General features: G+C 44.6%; 1 protein-coding gene across 1 annotated transcript in view; it reads right to left on the reverse strand.

Moving 5' to 3' along the window:
• Positions 1 to 5,023: 5,023 nt before the first annotated feature.
• PKD1L3 (polycystin 1 like 3, transient receptor potential channel interacting) overlaps positions 5,024 to 13,685 on the reverse strand; it is a gene marked incomplete at its 5' end in the record, with an annotated part of 73,609 nt that continues 64,947 nt past the window's right edge. The window contains 5 exons of the mRNA XM_084644400.1: positions 5,024 to 5,419; positions 6,366 to 6,497; positions 9,823 to 9,924; positions 11,660 to 11,870; positions 13,065 to 13,225. Of these exons, the coding sequence (XP_084500526.1) occupies positions 5,294 to 5,419; positions 6,366 to 6,497; positions 9,823 to 9,924; positions 11,660 to 11,870; positions 13,065 to 13,225 (732 nt within the window). The 3' untranslated portion in view covers positions 5,024 to 5,293. The remainder of the gene's footprint in view (positions 5,420 to 6,365; positions 6,498 to 9,822; positions 9,925 to 11,659; positions 11,871 to 13,064; positions 13,226 to 13,685) is intronic.

Raw genomic sequence — 13,685 nt, forward strand, 5'->3', positions numbered from 1 at the left:
CGCCCTGGGGGTACGTCTGGGGAAGGGCGGGGCGTGTTGGAGGGAGGGGTGGGGCTGGGGGCGGGGGCGGGACAGAACTGGGCAGTGGGTGTGAGAGGGGTGGGGGGCTGTGATAGGAGAGGGCTGTGGGGGGCTCTGGGAGAAAGACAGAACTGGGGAGTGGGTGTGAGGGGGCTGTAGGAGAGGGCTGTGGGTGGGGGCCTCTGGGAGAAAGACAGAACTGGGGAGAGGGTGTGAGGGGGCTGTGAGAGGGGGGTTAGGGGAGGGGGCTGTGAGAGAGAGAGAGAGAGAGAGAGAGAGGAAGGGTGTGGGAGGAGGACAGAACTGGGGAGTGGGTGTGAGGGGGGGTTAGGGGAGGGGGGCTGTGAGAGAGGGAGGGTGTGGGGGGAGGACAGAACTGGGGAGTGGGTGTGAGGGGGGCAGGAGGCTGTGATGGGAGAAGGGTGTGGGGGGCTGTGGGAGAAGGACAGACTGGGGAGTGGGTGTGAGGGGGCTGTGAGGGGGGGTTAGGGGAGGGGGGCTGTGAGAGAGGGAGGGTGTGGGGGGAGGACAGAACTGGGGAGTGGGTGTGAGGGGGCTGTGAGGGGGGGTTAGGGGAGGGGGGCTGTGAGAGAGGGAGGGTGTGGGGGGAGGACAGAACTGGGGAGTGGGTGTGAGGGGGGCAGGGGGCTGTGATGGGAGAAGGGTGTGGGGGGCTGTGGGAGAAGGACAGACTGGGGAGTGGGTGAGAGGGGGCTGTGGGAGGGTGGCTGTGGGAGAAGGACAGAACTGGGGAGTGGGTGTGAGGGGGCTGTAGGAGAGGGCTGTGGGTGGGGGCCTCTGGGAGAAAGACAGAACTGGGGAGAGGGTGTGAGGGGGCTGTGAGGGGGGGTTAGGGGAGGGGGCTGTGAGAGAGAGAGAGAGAGAGAGAGGAAGGGTGTGGGAGGAGGACAGAACTGGGGAGTGGGTGTGAGGGGGCTGTGAGGGGGGGTTAGGGGAGGGGGGCTGTGAGAGAGGGAGGGTGTGGGGGGAGGACAGAACTGGGGAGTGGGTGTGAGGGGGGCAGGGGGCTGTGATGGGAGAAGGGTGTGGGGGGCTGTGGGAGAAGGACAGACTGGGGAGTGGGTGAGAGGGGGCTGTGGGAGGGTGGCTGTGGGAGAAGGACAGAACTGGGGAGTGGGTGTGAAAGGGGGCTAGGGGATGGGGGCTATGAGAGGGAGGGTGTGGGGGGGAAGGACAGAACTGGGGGGTGAGGATGGGGCTGGGAGGGGCCTGGGGGGAAGGGGAAGGTATGTAGGCAGGAGAGTGTGAGGCGGGGAGGTGTGTGGGGTAAGAGAAGCTGGGAGGGGAGGTTGCTTGTTGTTGTGGGAGGGTGTGTGAGATGGTGCTGAGGCTGCAGGGTGGAAGCAGGGTCACTGGGGGACCCTGCTGTCTACACACACTCAATTGGAGCAAACATTCTGTGCTCCTGCCCCCGTCCCCACCCAGTAGCTGGGCAGATAAGATGGCTCTGGGTTGCACAGACACATCAGGCACTACTCTACTTTAGGCACCAGTGCAGTCTTGGAGTGGAGACCTTGGGGGAGGGGGCTAAGGGCCCAGTGTTCTCCAGATTCCTTTTGGGAAGTGGTTTTCAACATTTTTTCATTTGCACACCCCTAAATAATTTTGAATGGAGGTGTGGACCCCTTTGGAAATCTTAGACATAGTCTGCGGACCCCCAGGAGTTTGCGGACCACTGCTTTAGGGTCAGTGGGATTGAATGTAGAAAAATTCCCAAAAACTGATATGGGGGAGGTATGTGGAATCAAACCAAGGGTAACTTTGTGATATCTGACAGATTTGCAGCCATTCTGGTGAGGGGCCTTGCAGGAGTGGGGGGAAAGGGCAGGGAGCCCTGCTCCTGTCTATGTTATGCCTTCTACATGGAAGTGTCTGTGTAACAGAGCCTAAATGTTATGATTATGGGTACTTTGGAATTACCTGTCAGAATAGTTGTAATGGCTTCAGTGTGGTACAAAACCAAACAAGATAACAGGTGAAAAATATAAATAGGGATGCTTGTCTCTTTTGAAATACAAAGACAAGGAGGGACAGAGTGGAAAGATAGTCTGTCCGTAACCAGAAACTGCATCTCCTAAATAGAGAGTTGGTTTCCTTAGAAAAATTGTTCCAATAGTTAATTACCCTCATTTATTTGTGCCTTATTTCTGGTCTGAATTTGTCTACTTTCAGCTTCCCTCCATTGGCTCTTATGTTTTTTTCTGCTGTCTGCTATCATAAATCTCTTCCCATATTTGTAGGCCGTGACCCAGTATGTGAAAAGATGTGTGAGGACAGCTGAGATCCCCAGTAGAGTCCAGCAGATAACATACTATCAGAGGAGATGTGCTCAGGCAGAAATTGTGCTCTATGTAGGTGCAGAGAACCATCTGCATGGTTCTCATTGTGGAACCTTAGAGAGCTAAATAATAACAACAAAAATTATGGGCATCACCAATACAGTAACGACTAGATATCCAGAGGGGCTGATCCCCTGCAGAACCTACTGGTCTCTAGTGGTTTTTTTTTCTCTGTTCTAGTGATATAATTTTCTGTTTTCTTCACCGTTTGAAGAAAGTGCTTGGCTAGAATCCCCCTCAGTAGTGCGGGAGGATCAGACGACTGGTATTTCCTCCCATGCACCTTCCAAGTCTGTCCCTCAGCAACTTGCACCAGTGGAGGCACTTGTCATAATTGTCTCTTCTCTTGTGGTCTCTCTCTCCCCCTTCCCCCCCCCATCTCTTTGTTTTATTCATCTGTAACCTCTTGTTTTATACTTAGATTGCAAGGTCTCCGGGGCTGCTACTCTTATGTATATTTGTGTTCAGCACCTCATGCAGTTGGGCCATGATCTCTTAGTGGGGCCTCTGGACACTATCACAATGACATGCTAATAATGAGACGTGATTGCCACTTACTGAGTAGACAAACTTTTATTTAAAATCCTGTGTAACCACTTTAGCATGGCACTGAATATTTTCATTTCATTGGCTGTATGTTTTGGACTGTGAGTGTCCATTGTACTATGTTCAGAATCAACCTATAGAAGGAAAGCTGGTGGTAACTTCTTACTTGCTTAGTTTGTGAACAAAATCAATCAGAGAATATGACTTGTATGCAATAACTGTATCAATAAAATAATGTAAGGTAGCTAGTAATGACTTTTTCAGAGTTTAAGAGATGCAAAGATGTGTATAAATTGGTTAGTCTCTAAGGTGCCACAAGTACTCCTTTTCTTTTTAAAGATGTGTATATCACACTAACAACACTGTGATTTTATTATTATAATAGAGAGCTAGAAAAGGGGCAGGACTGAGGAAGCAAGTGGATTAGGCAACTAAGGTTCCTGCCCACATAATTTATTTTTGTTATTCTGAAGACAACCTTTTCAAAGGGCCTATTTGGAAGCATGTCATTTGCACATGTGAATCAGGTAACTGTGTCCCTGTGGGTTGTTAGGTGTGCACTTATCTAAAACGGATTTGCTTGCAAATTTGGTGAGAATAATTCAGGAAGTTTTCTGGAAATTTGCCTCTAAAAGTTAGCTATGCCATTTTTGGAGTGGACTAATTCACTAGAAGCTCAGGTGATGTAAACCAAAGGCTTGCCTACATTTAAAATGCTGCAGCTGTGCCGCTGTAGTGCTTCAGGGCATGGCTACACTGGAAACTTCAAAGCCCTGTCGTGGGAGCGCTCCAGCAGCAGTGCTTTGAAGTGCGAGTTTGGTCGTGTGCGAGCACTGGGAGAGAGCTCTCCCAGCGCTTCTGGTAATCCATCTCCTCAAGGGGATTAGCTCTGAGCGCTGGGAGCCTGTTTACACTAGCCCTTTAAAGCACTCTGATTTGCTGCGCTCGGGGTGGGGGGGTGATTTTTCACAACCCTGAGCCAGCGAGTTAGAGCACTATAAAGCGTAAGTGTTGCCAAGCCCCCAGTGAAGACTCTTTCTATGCCAACGGGAGGGATTCTCCTGTTCGTGTAGGTAATCCACCTTCCCAAGAGGCAGTAGCTAGGTCGATGGGTGAATTCTCCCATCGACCTAGCATTGTCTACACCAGAAGTTAGGTTGGTTTAACTGCCTCGCTCAAGGCTGTGGATTTTTCACACCCCTGAGCAACAAAGTTATACTGACCTAATTTCCTAGTGTAAACCAGGCCTAACTGCTCTTCTCAGGAGCTGGCCTTTGTGCTTCCCTGTACACCTGAGGTGTGTGGTTAACTCATAGCAACTGTACCCCATGTCAAGTGCTATTCCTTACTTACCATACTTTTGCAGACTCTGATGTTACTTGTTACTCATAACATATAAGGGGGAGAGGGTGTGTTTCTGCGATGTGACGTGGGCAGAGCCGAGGGGTGGTAACTTTATCGCCGGGAGCGCAACTCCTGGCAATAAAGTGCTTTCTAAAGCGCGGCTCATGGCGCTTTTCAGTGCTAAAACTTTTGTTGCTCAGGGGTGTGTTTTTTCACAGTGGCAGTGTAAACATAGCCTTAGTCAGTGGGGATACAGTGATACTTGGTAAGATAATGACTCAGGCTGAAGCTATTGTCCACAAGTTGTAAGGCCGTTAAGTCTGATGATCCTTAAGTACACCACTTCCCAAGAAAAACAAAGATCTGTGTTGTATGCAGTGTTGTAGTAGTCCTGTTGGTCCCAGGATATTAGAGAGACAAGGTGGGAAGTTATATCTTTTACTGGATCAACAGATACTTATCCAATAAACGATATTACCTCACCCACCTTGTCTCTCGAAAGATCTCTTTTGGTCCCCAAGCTATAATGGCTCCAGGGAAGGAGACCTTAGTACTGCCCTGGGTGACCTGGTTGTTGTGATGATATGGCCCATGTTGAATATGCAAAGAGAGATGCTGAATTTTAAATGCATATTCCTTCTAAGACATTAAGACATAAGGTTCCTTCACAGACTGGAAAAGTGGGACACTATCACTTGGTGATTTTATGATCAAATAATTTAGATAAACTTTGCAGTGAACACTTAGCATTTATTAAATACATGACAGTAAATTTACAGAAATAATAAGACAATAAACATAATTGGACACATTATTTGTTTACTACTAGTTCACAGATAATATCCCATAACATAATACAACACAAGATTTTATTATTGAACATATTCCTGCTTATGTCACAGCTCTGCAGACGACACCACTTTACACATAGGAGCCATAATATCTAAGTCCAGCCACAGCAGCTGTAGTTTAAAATGGATAGAGAGAAAGACTTTACCCAAAGCAATTGGTCATTATAGTTGTCAGGTGCTAGCAGCTTCTTTCAGTTGCTCAACATTGGTCGGTTTCTCTTCCTTTTTGTATTTAATCCCAAGGAAACTGAAAATTTTCATCAGCATTAGATCAACAATCTCTTCCTCTTCTGAAGCCTAAAAAAATGACAAAAATGAAGCCCCATGCTGCTGCAGCTGTGTATGGATTGTTAGTTTAAACAAATGGAGTAAAGTCCTGGCTCCATTGATGTAAATGGCAAACTACCATTGGCTTCAACTGAGCCAAGATTACACATAGAGAATGTAAATATTGTAGGTAGAACAGACATGGATTCAGGTGGATGAGGCAGAATATCACCATCACTTCAGAAAAAAAAACAAAAAAACAATACCTCAGTGTGTTGCAACATGCTGGGTGAAAATCTGGCTCCACTCAAAGTCTATGGGAGTTTTGCCATTGACTTCAGTGGGGTCAGAAATGCATCAGCTAGCTGTGCACCAGACAGTTCCCACAGATACATGCCTATAACTCCTAGTAAAATGAGTGGATGTTGCATACTTGCATCTAGTGCTTACATTAACAATCTGTTCTGTTTTCCATTTCCTTGGTTTTATATACAATACAACAGATTCATCAAGGGCTTCATGTATAGTATCAAAGAGGATTTCATATCACAGTATCAATATCTTAATAGGAAGCTTTGCCATGGACTTCAGTGAATTTCAACCTTTATGCTGGATTTGGTGTGGGTGCATACGATAGAAATTACAGATAAAACTAAGATTAATGCACAAAAAGTAGGTAGTTAGATGCTTACCTGACTTGTGTGCACAAGTTGTTTTGAGAGTGTATATATTTCTATTAATAAAATTTAGGCTGACTTAGAAAATTTAGTTCTGTGAGTTGAAAAGAGCAGTGTAACTTTATAAAAGCTAAAATGTGTTTAATTGGAGTAGATTGTGAGCTCTTAAAAGCAGGGACTATGTCCTCATCAGTGTTTGTACAGGGCCTAGTACAGTAGGATATCCAAATCCAGATTAAGGCCTCTGTGTGCTACTGTAATGTAAATATTAAATAATAAAACAGTTTAGATGAACATACCTGATAATGTTTCTGTTCCTCACTAAAAGCAACCAGAATCACTGAAATGAACAGATTGAGCACCACAAATGTCATGAAAATGATACAGGATCCAATTAAAAAGGAGCCCAAAATTGGATTATAGTCCAAGACCTGGAGAATAAATAAAATAAGGCATTATGTTTTTTATTATAGCAGAAAAAGGTTGGAAGTAGGGTCAACTTAAAACCCTGAAGAGGGCATCCAAGTTGTTGATAGAGTATGCAATATGTATTTTCTCTCTCCAGGAGTGATTTTCATGCCATGATGCACTATACATCAGAGTTGATAGAACACACTTTTATGCATGTGATGCATCCATATGTATTATGGGTCATGCTTTCTTTTATTTTTTAAATGTTTGTGTGCGAATTTAGTGATCATGAAGGTGTCAGTTTGACAGACCTGGAGACCAAAGGCTTCTGCTTATCCCTAGAACAGTGGTTCCCAAACTTGTTCCGCCGCTTGTGCAGGGAAAGCCCCTGGTGGGCCGGGCCAGTTTGTTTACTGGCAGTGTCTGCAGGTTCGGCCGATCGTGGCTGCCAGTGGCCACGGTTCGCTGCTCCAGGCCAATGGGGGCTGCTGGAAGCGGCGGCCAGTATATCCCTCGGCCTGCACCGCTTCCGCAGCTCCCCTTGGCCTGGAGCAGCGAACTGCGGCCCCTGGGAGCCACAATCTGCCAAACCTGCGGACGCGGCAGGTAAACAAGCTGGGCCGGCCGGCCCGGCCCGGCAGGGACTTTCCCTGCACGAGCGGCGGAACAAGTTTGGGAAACACTGCCCTAGAACAAACTAGCAGAGGCAGTGCAATCTTCACCATGCATTCCTGAGTCTGCTCCTGCAGTGAAAGGACAGGTCAGCCCCCATATGTATTCAGTCATGGGCCTCTTTGCTGAGGTTAACTATGGTGATGTGGACACTTGCCAAACCGAGCTTGTAGCGAGAGCCACCAAACTCATTTAATCAGAACTACAAAATAGGAGTCAGCTAGCAACAATTTTTCATATGTAGCAACTTGGGTGGGATTTGAACCTAGGACCAAGATGTGAAACACCTTTCTAGCCCATTGCCAGTCCTCTGAACCATCCAGTCTCCTGCTGGACTAGTTTTTCAAATAGTCCACAAAAATGCACAAGAAAAGCATGGGCTTTTGCATGTATTGTTATAAATTACTGTATCCACAAGTTTAACTCCTTTTGAGAATGTGCTTCCTTATGTGAAAGAGACTTGTTTTTTTCCTTTTAGGCTGAGGGACATCTGCAAACACTTACTACTGGGATTCATGCTTACAATTCTTCAATGAGATTTCTCACAGTGGCAAATAGAACACATGGTAGTAACTGTTTGCAGGCTTGCGCAAATATTTATTGATTGACAAATGTTTCATACAAGGACAGGATGGTGTGCACAAGATAACTATATCAAAGGTGAAGAGTCACAGAGATTAGCAGCACACAAACAAGTTTTAAAGCTATAATATGACTACAAGGTAACCTTCAGTACCCAATGAAGAGAAGCCCACGTGTGATGAAAGATGACAAAGAGGAACTAATTTAATCCACAAAAGAATTGGCTTAAAAAAACTGTAACATGGAAGAATTTTTCTTGGGAAGTCAGGAATAAATAAAACGTTATTAAAAATCCAGACATTACATTTGCCCCTTATTCTGCAAACACAACTCCCCTTGGAGAGCAGAAGGTGTATGTATGTAGCTTCCCCAAGAGGACGGTTGGTCTGTGTTTCAGGGGTGCATATAGACTATTGATAGTAATGTCTGTTGCATAGATGAACCATACAATAATTTTGTATTGGCTAGCAGGGAAGGTGGCTATTTAAAACCTGAGTACATTTCTTAGTGAAGGGTTCAAGAGGGTTTAAATGAAATGGAGAATAGGGTATGAAATATATTGCACCCTAGTGTCTCTTTCGTGGCTTGATGAGAAAATGCTCTCAGATATAAAGCAGGCAGTTGAGCTTTTAAAATCAGACTCATGTCTAACACTAATCTAAAGTCTCCCTGTTTGCTTAGAGCATTAAGCTCTTCTCCCTTTACAGCATCAAATATTAAATGTTTTCTTAAAAATGAAGAAGTGTTATCTATAATACTCGGATTTGAGTTCAGCAGGACAGAACTCGAGATTGTCATGAGCAATGTTCTTTCTTTGAGTTTCTTCTAGAAAGGGAAAACATTCAAATACAGCTGTGTTAATTTCTCAAAATAGTTTCATCGTGCCCCACTGAGTTATTTATCTGCTTTTCTGCAGTTGTGAATACATTTCAGAGCTGGTACTTTTTCTTCGCAAATGAGATCATCTGTTGTTTATAAGAAACCCCACTGCTGCTGAAATTTCTACAGGAAATTAGCTACATAAGACATTCACTTAGTCATTAAAAAATCATGAGTCCCACTCTCTTGAATCCACTCAACTGTGTACTGCTTTCACAGAGTAACTGTGTATTCTTATTGCTATTTCCCCATCCTGCTCCAGCTCCTCACTATTGTCTTGTTTTCTCCTTGTTTGGTCGTGCCTCAGCTATTTTGTAATCTCTGTTGGACAGGGATAAGCACCTACCACCACACATTTTGGTGGGGATAGAAATAATAGTAATCATGGGTGCTGCTCTAAGATTCTGATCTGGCTTTTTGTACCCTTACTTCCTCAAATTCTGGGACTGCTCAGGTCTGATTTGGGTTCAGATCTACTTTTATGAATTTGTATTAAAATTAATATTAAAGTGTTTTTTTTTAAATACAACCTTTTAGGAGGTTAGGTTTTTCTGTTTTTACACCTGTACATTTCTAGAAGTCTGCTGTCTGCAGTGGCTGCTGTCATTTTGCGGAGCAGAGCAAATGTAGCATGTTACAGACAAAACACACACTGTGCTCTCCCTCCTGGAGCCTTTACTGTACTTTTTTTCTTTCATGTTTCATTTTCTTTAATTTAAAATAAATCACTCTGAAACCACATGGCTGCTCTTTATAGTCCTGATCCACCTCCCATTCAACTCAATGGAGAGACTCTCGTTGACTTGAATTGGAGCTGGATTGAGCCCTAAGTATAGAAAACCATAACGTGATTTTGTGTTTCGGTTTTTCATTTTATTTGTCTGCAAATAAAAACAACTTAGTTAGACTGACAGCTCTGTGGGACAGGAACTATATTTTTTTGTGCTGTGTTTGTACAAAAGATGGTCATCTCCTAGGTCAGTGATGGGCAACCTGCGGCCCACAGGCTGCATGTGGCCTGTCAGGATAATCCGCTGGCGGGCCGCCAGACAGTTTGTTTACATTTGCACAGCTACCCACAGCTCCCAGTGGGAGCCGCGGTAAGCAGCGCGGGCCACAGGAACGTGCAGGCCGCAGGTTGCCCACCACTGTCCTAGGTGCTACCACAATACAAGTAATTAATAATAAGTCTCTGAAGGGTAGATCTGGTACCTCCTCATAGTTGAAGATTCCCAGCTGAAGGCTGACCATTGTCTCTGCTGAATCAAAGAGGGTTTTGTAAGAGTTCAGCTTCCAGCCAAATATCAAATTTGTCTGCAAAGGAAAGAAGGCAGATCTTGCGTCATAATCACACCGGTTTGTTGTCCATTTAGTTCACAACTTTTATGTTCAAAGAAAGTTGTCCTGGTCTGACATCAAAGTTACATGGAGCAAGCAAGAACCTAGGATCTGAGAGTTACTTCTCCTTCATGACAGGGACTTGGGTCATGATGCACATGCAAACTAATGGGCCCATCAGACAAGTCATCTTACTCAGTTCCTGACTTTCTCTATGTCAATAACAGGAGTGTTTGCAAGGGAGACGATGTGGGAACCAGCTGTTGGGGTTTAGTTCAGCAGCAAGGAAGCACGTGGTGGATGGCCATAACCGCAATAAAATATCTTGCATCCATACATAACCTGATTTATCAGTGATGCTGAGCACCTGCAGCTCCTGTTAGCTTCAAGTGGCCTTGTGAGTGCTCAGCACTTCTCAATATCAGATCAATGGTGCCTTTCTTCTTGGAAGATCTCAAAGTATTCTACAAACTATATACATAAATCACTTCACCTATCACTGAAATGCAGTCACCTCTGTGGTGTTTAATACAGAGCAATACTAAAGAGCACTGTAGGGAAGGAAGTGAATAATACTGTTTAGTTATGTCTCTCCGATTAATTTATTTGTTAATGAACAAAGATTGCAAACTCTTCAGGGATAAGGACCACATCTTCCTCTGCCTGTACAGTACCGAATGCATTTTGGATGCTACCTTAATATAAATAGAAAATAATGTAAGGGAAGATGCAAATAGTGGTTTGGGTTGCAGGAGATTTATTTATTTTACAATAGTACCCAACCAACACTGGGCCCTACCGCGCTGCGTGTTCACACACTTAGTAAAAGGGGGTCTCAGTTTGAAGAATTTACCGTGTAAGTAGACAAGAGTGAGAAACTGGACCTGTTATCTCTAGTCTACAGATGAGGAACTGAGGCACAGAGGGATTAGCTAACTTGGCCAAGGCCACACAGGAAGTCTGTGACAGAGCTGGGAATTGAACCCTGGTCCGAGTTCCAGTTCAGTGCTTTATCCTTCTTTGAGATTACTGTTTTGATCTGATTTATTGCTATTTTGGAAAAGTTCTAATTACTACCTAAACTTTTCAGTGACAGATTGAACATATTTGTTCTATATCCCACCTGCTCACTACATGGTAATGTAAATACAGTGTTTCAAATAAAACAATAAATACACATAAATAGTTACAGTGCTGTAATTAATTAACCTGACTGAATAAACTAGTATATTTACACAATAATGAACTTTATTCCTGTATAACCAGCAATGGGCAGAAACCCAAAAAATCTTCCCTATGTTTATTTTACATGTTCCAGACCATATCATATCTGGTGCTGTCAGTCAATCATTCTCCCCTGTTTGGTTGTCCTGTAAGATCTTTGCCCACTAAGTATATTTTTGTACTCTGCTCTTTGACACATATACACCATGCACAGGAAATCTCTATTTTTTTTATCATCTTGTTTGTTATTGAACTTCATTTCAGTTTGCAAAAGGGCAGACAAGTGGATATTTTAACTTGCCACTCATATATGCTGGAGAGTGGATCCTTCTGCAGCATATTGCAGCCATCAAACTGCTCACCTAAGATCTAGGTGGACAGCTTTATTTCATTTTACATTTCAGAGCCACATTGTTTTCACTATTCAGAAATTATTCATTTTATCTGCAGCTAGCAGATTGCAAACAGGAACCACAAAGATACTCACAGCAATGGAATAGGCAAGGAACATGATTAAAATAACAGTGATGAATCCAGAGATGTCACCCCAAGCTCTCCTCAAGGTGGAGGTGATCATGTTTAGTTTAGGGTTGAGCCTCAAGAGATGCCACAATTTCACAGTAGAGAGAAGCACCAGGAAAGCAATTAGGTAGCCAAGAGCTGCATCAGCTGTTGCTGTTTCATTGAAACTTACACACCTATGAGAAAAGAAGATTAATAAACAATGCATGAAAAACTTTCAGAACATTTCTGTGCACTGTGATTAATGAGCATGCTGGTAGCACTGGTCGGTCAGGGTTTGTCTTCACTGCAAAGTTAATTCAGGTTCTTACTAACATGTTGCTCCTAACTCCCCTCCCATCCCATCCTCACACAAGAGTCTCTTGTGCATGGTGATGCTTTACATCTGAGTTGGCTGGCCTATCTGCAGTATAGACTAAAGCCTGAGTACTTCTAATACTCAGTCAGGCTAGATACTCACCAAATCCTGGAGTAACAGGCACCTAATGCAAATGCTTAGAGTTTACTGTTGGGTAGTGTAATGGGGTGCATAGACCCTTTCTGGAGATTGACTGGGATGGCATTTACTATCTTGCTCTGAAAAGGACCCCAGTTTCCTCCTAGGTCTGCAGGATAGCAGGGCTGGGCCAGCTGTGTAGAAATAACCAATGCCCTGTAAATTCTATAAGAAGAATGTGCTGCAGGAAGTTGGGTAATAAAAATCTAACAGTGAAAGGGGGAGGGGTTTCTAGCAATAGGGCTGGAGCAGGATGGGTGAGGGGGGCATTCTTGGCTGAAGTAAGCCATCCTTCAAAAGCTTGGCTTTGAGAGAAGCCACTTATGTTTGTGTTTTGCTGCTTAAAGGGGCTGCACATTCGTTATGTTTGTTACTCTGTTTTGCAACAGAGCATACCACAAAGGTGTCTAAAATCTGCATGGGCCTGTTGAATTCTTCTCTGTTGTGACTGGTTTGTTATTAATTTCTGTCCTAGGATATTGCTGAGTCTGGCTTTGCTCTGAGCTCTTAAACAGTAGCCATGTACCTACCCAGGGTGGCTGCAGTGAGATGAGGGAAAGGCAGATGATACTAATATACGGCCTGCACCAGCAAGGCCCATCAGTTCCATATACACCATGTTAGGGGAGGTGGTGCTAATGCCTGCTGTCCTTCAGCGTTTCCCCAGGTGAGGTAGCTTTAATTTCTGTCACTGACATAAATCCAAGTCCTAAAATCCTTACACGGATTACATAATACAGCCATACAGATTCACTTCATCTACCAGTGAAATGTAGCTACCTCTGGAGAGCATATATCTCAGGCAGCAGAGGTGCTGGGAACACAAGGGAGGTACAAGCTAAAGCAGAGAAAGGCAGAGTCATGGAACATTTACTCATCCTTGTGATGCTGATAGTAGCTGATATCGCGTGCTCCCAGGATTGTCCTCTTCACAAACACTGATAGGGTGCTCCAGCTAATCAGTATAATGGCCAGCTCTAGCAGGTTCCACTTGCTGTGGAAATACCTCCATTTCAGAGCCCTCATGAGCTTTCCCTGTGAAAACAGGAGTTTCAGTTCCAACAGCCCTTGGCTAGAATCTCGGCAATATGACTGTATAAGTGAGCAGAGTAAATCAAATATATCACTGCCATGTTACTCTAACAAACTTTGATTCCATTCATTTCTGCTAAGGCTGCTGATCCAGCCCCCAGCTCTGCCTGGAGCTACAGACAGTTCAGTCCAACATTTGGGATTCAGATGGTCCCCTCTGCACAAGAAGAGATCCCTGCACATCTGCTCAACCAGTTCTTGTGCTGTTCTCTAGTTACCACCTTCTCAGCATGCACTCCAGTCAAGTGAAATCCCCCCTTTCCTTTATTTATTAAAGGTACAGGATCTGATTCAGACCTCACATTGGCAGGGGTGCTGGAACAATTTGTATAGTGGGAGTGCTGAGAGCCATTCAGCCAAACTGTAAACCCTGTATATAATGGAAACCACGTCAAGCCAGGGG

Source organism: Lepidochelys olivacea, assembly GCF_965140295.1.
Source record: "Lepidochelys olivacea isolate rLepOli2 genome assembly, chromosome: 12".
Lineage (NCBI taxonomy): Eukaryota > Metazoa > Chordata > Testudines > Cheloniidae > Lepidochelys > Lepidochelys olivacea.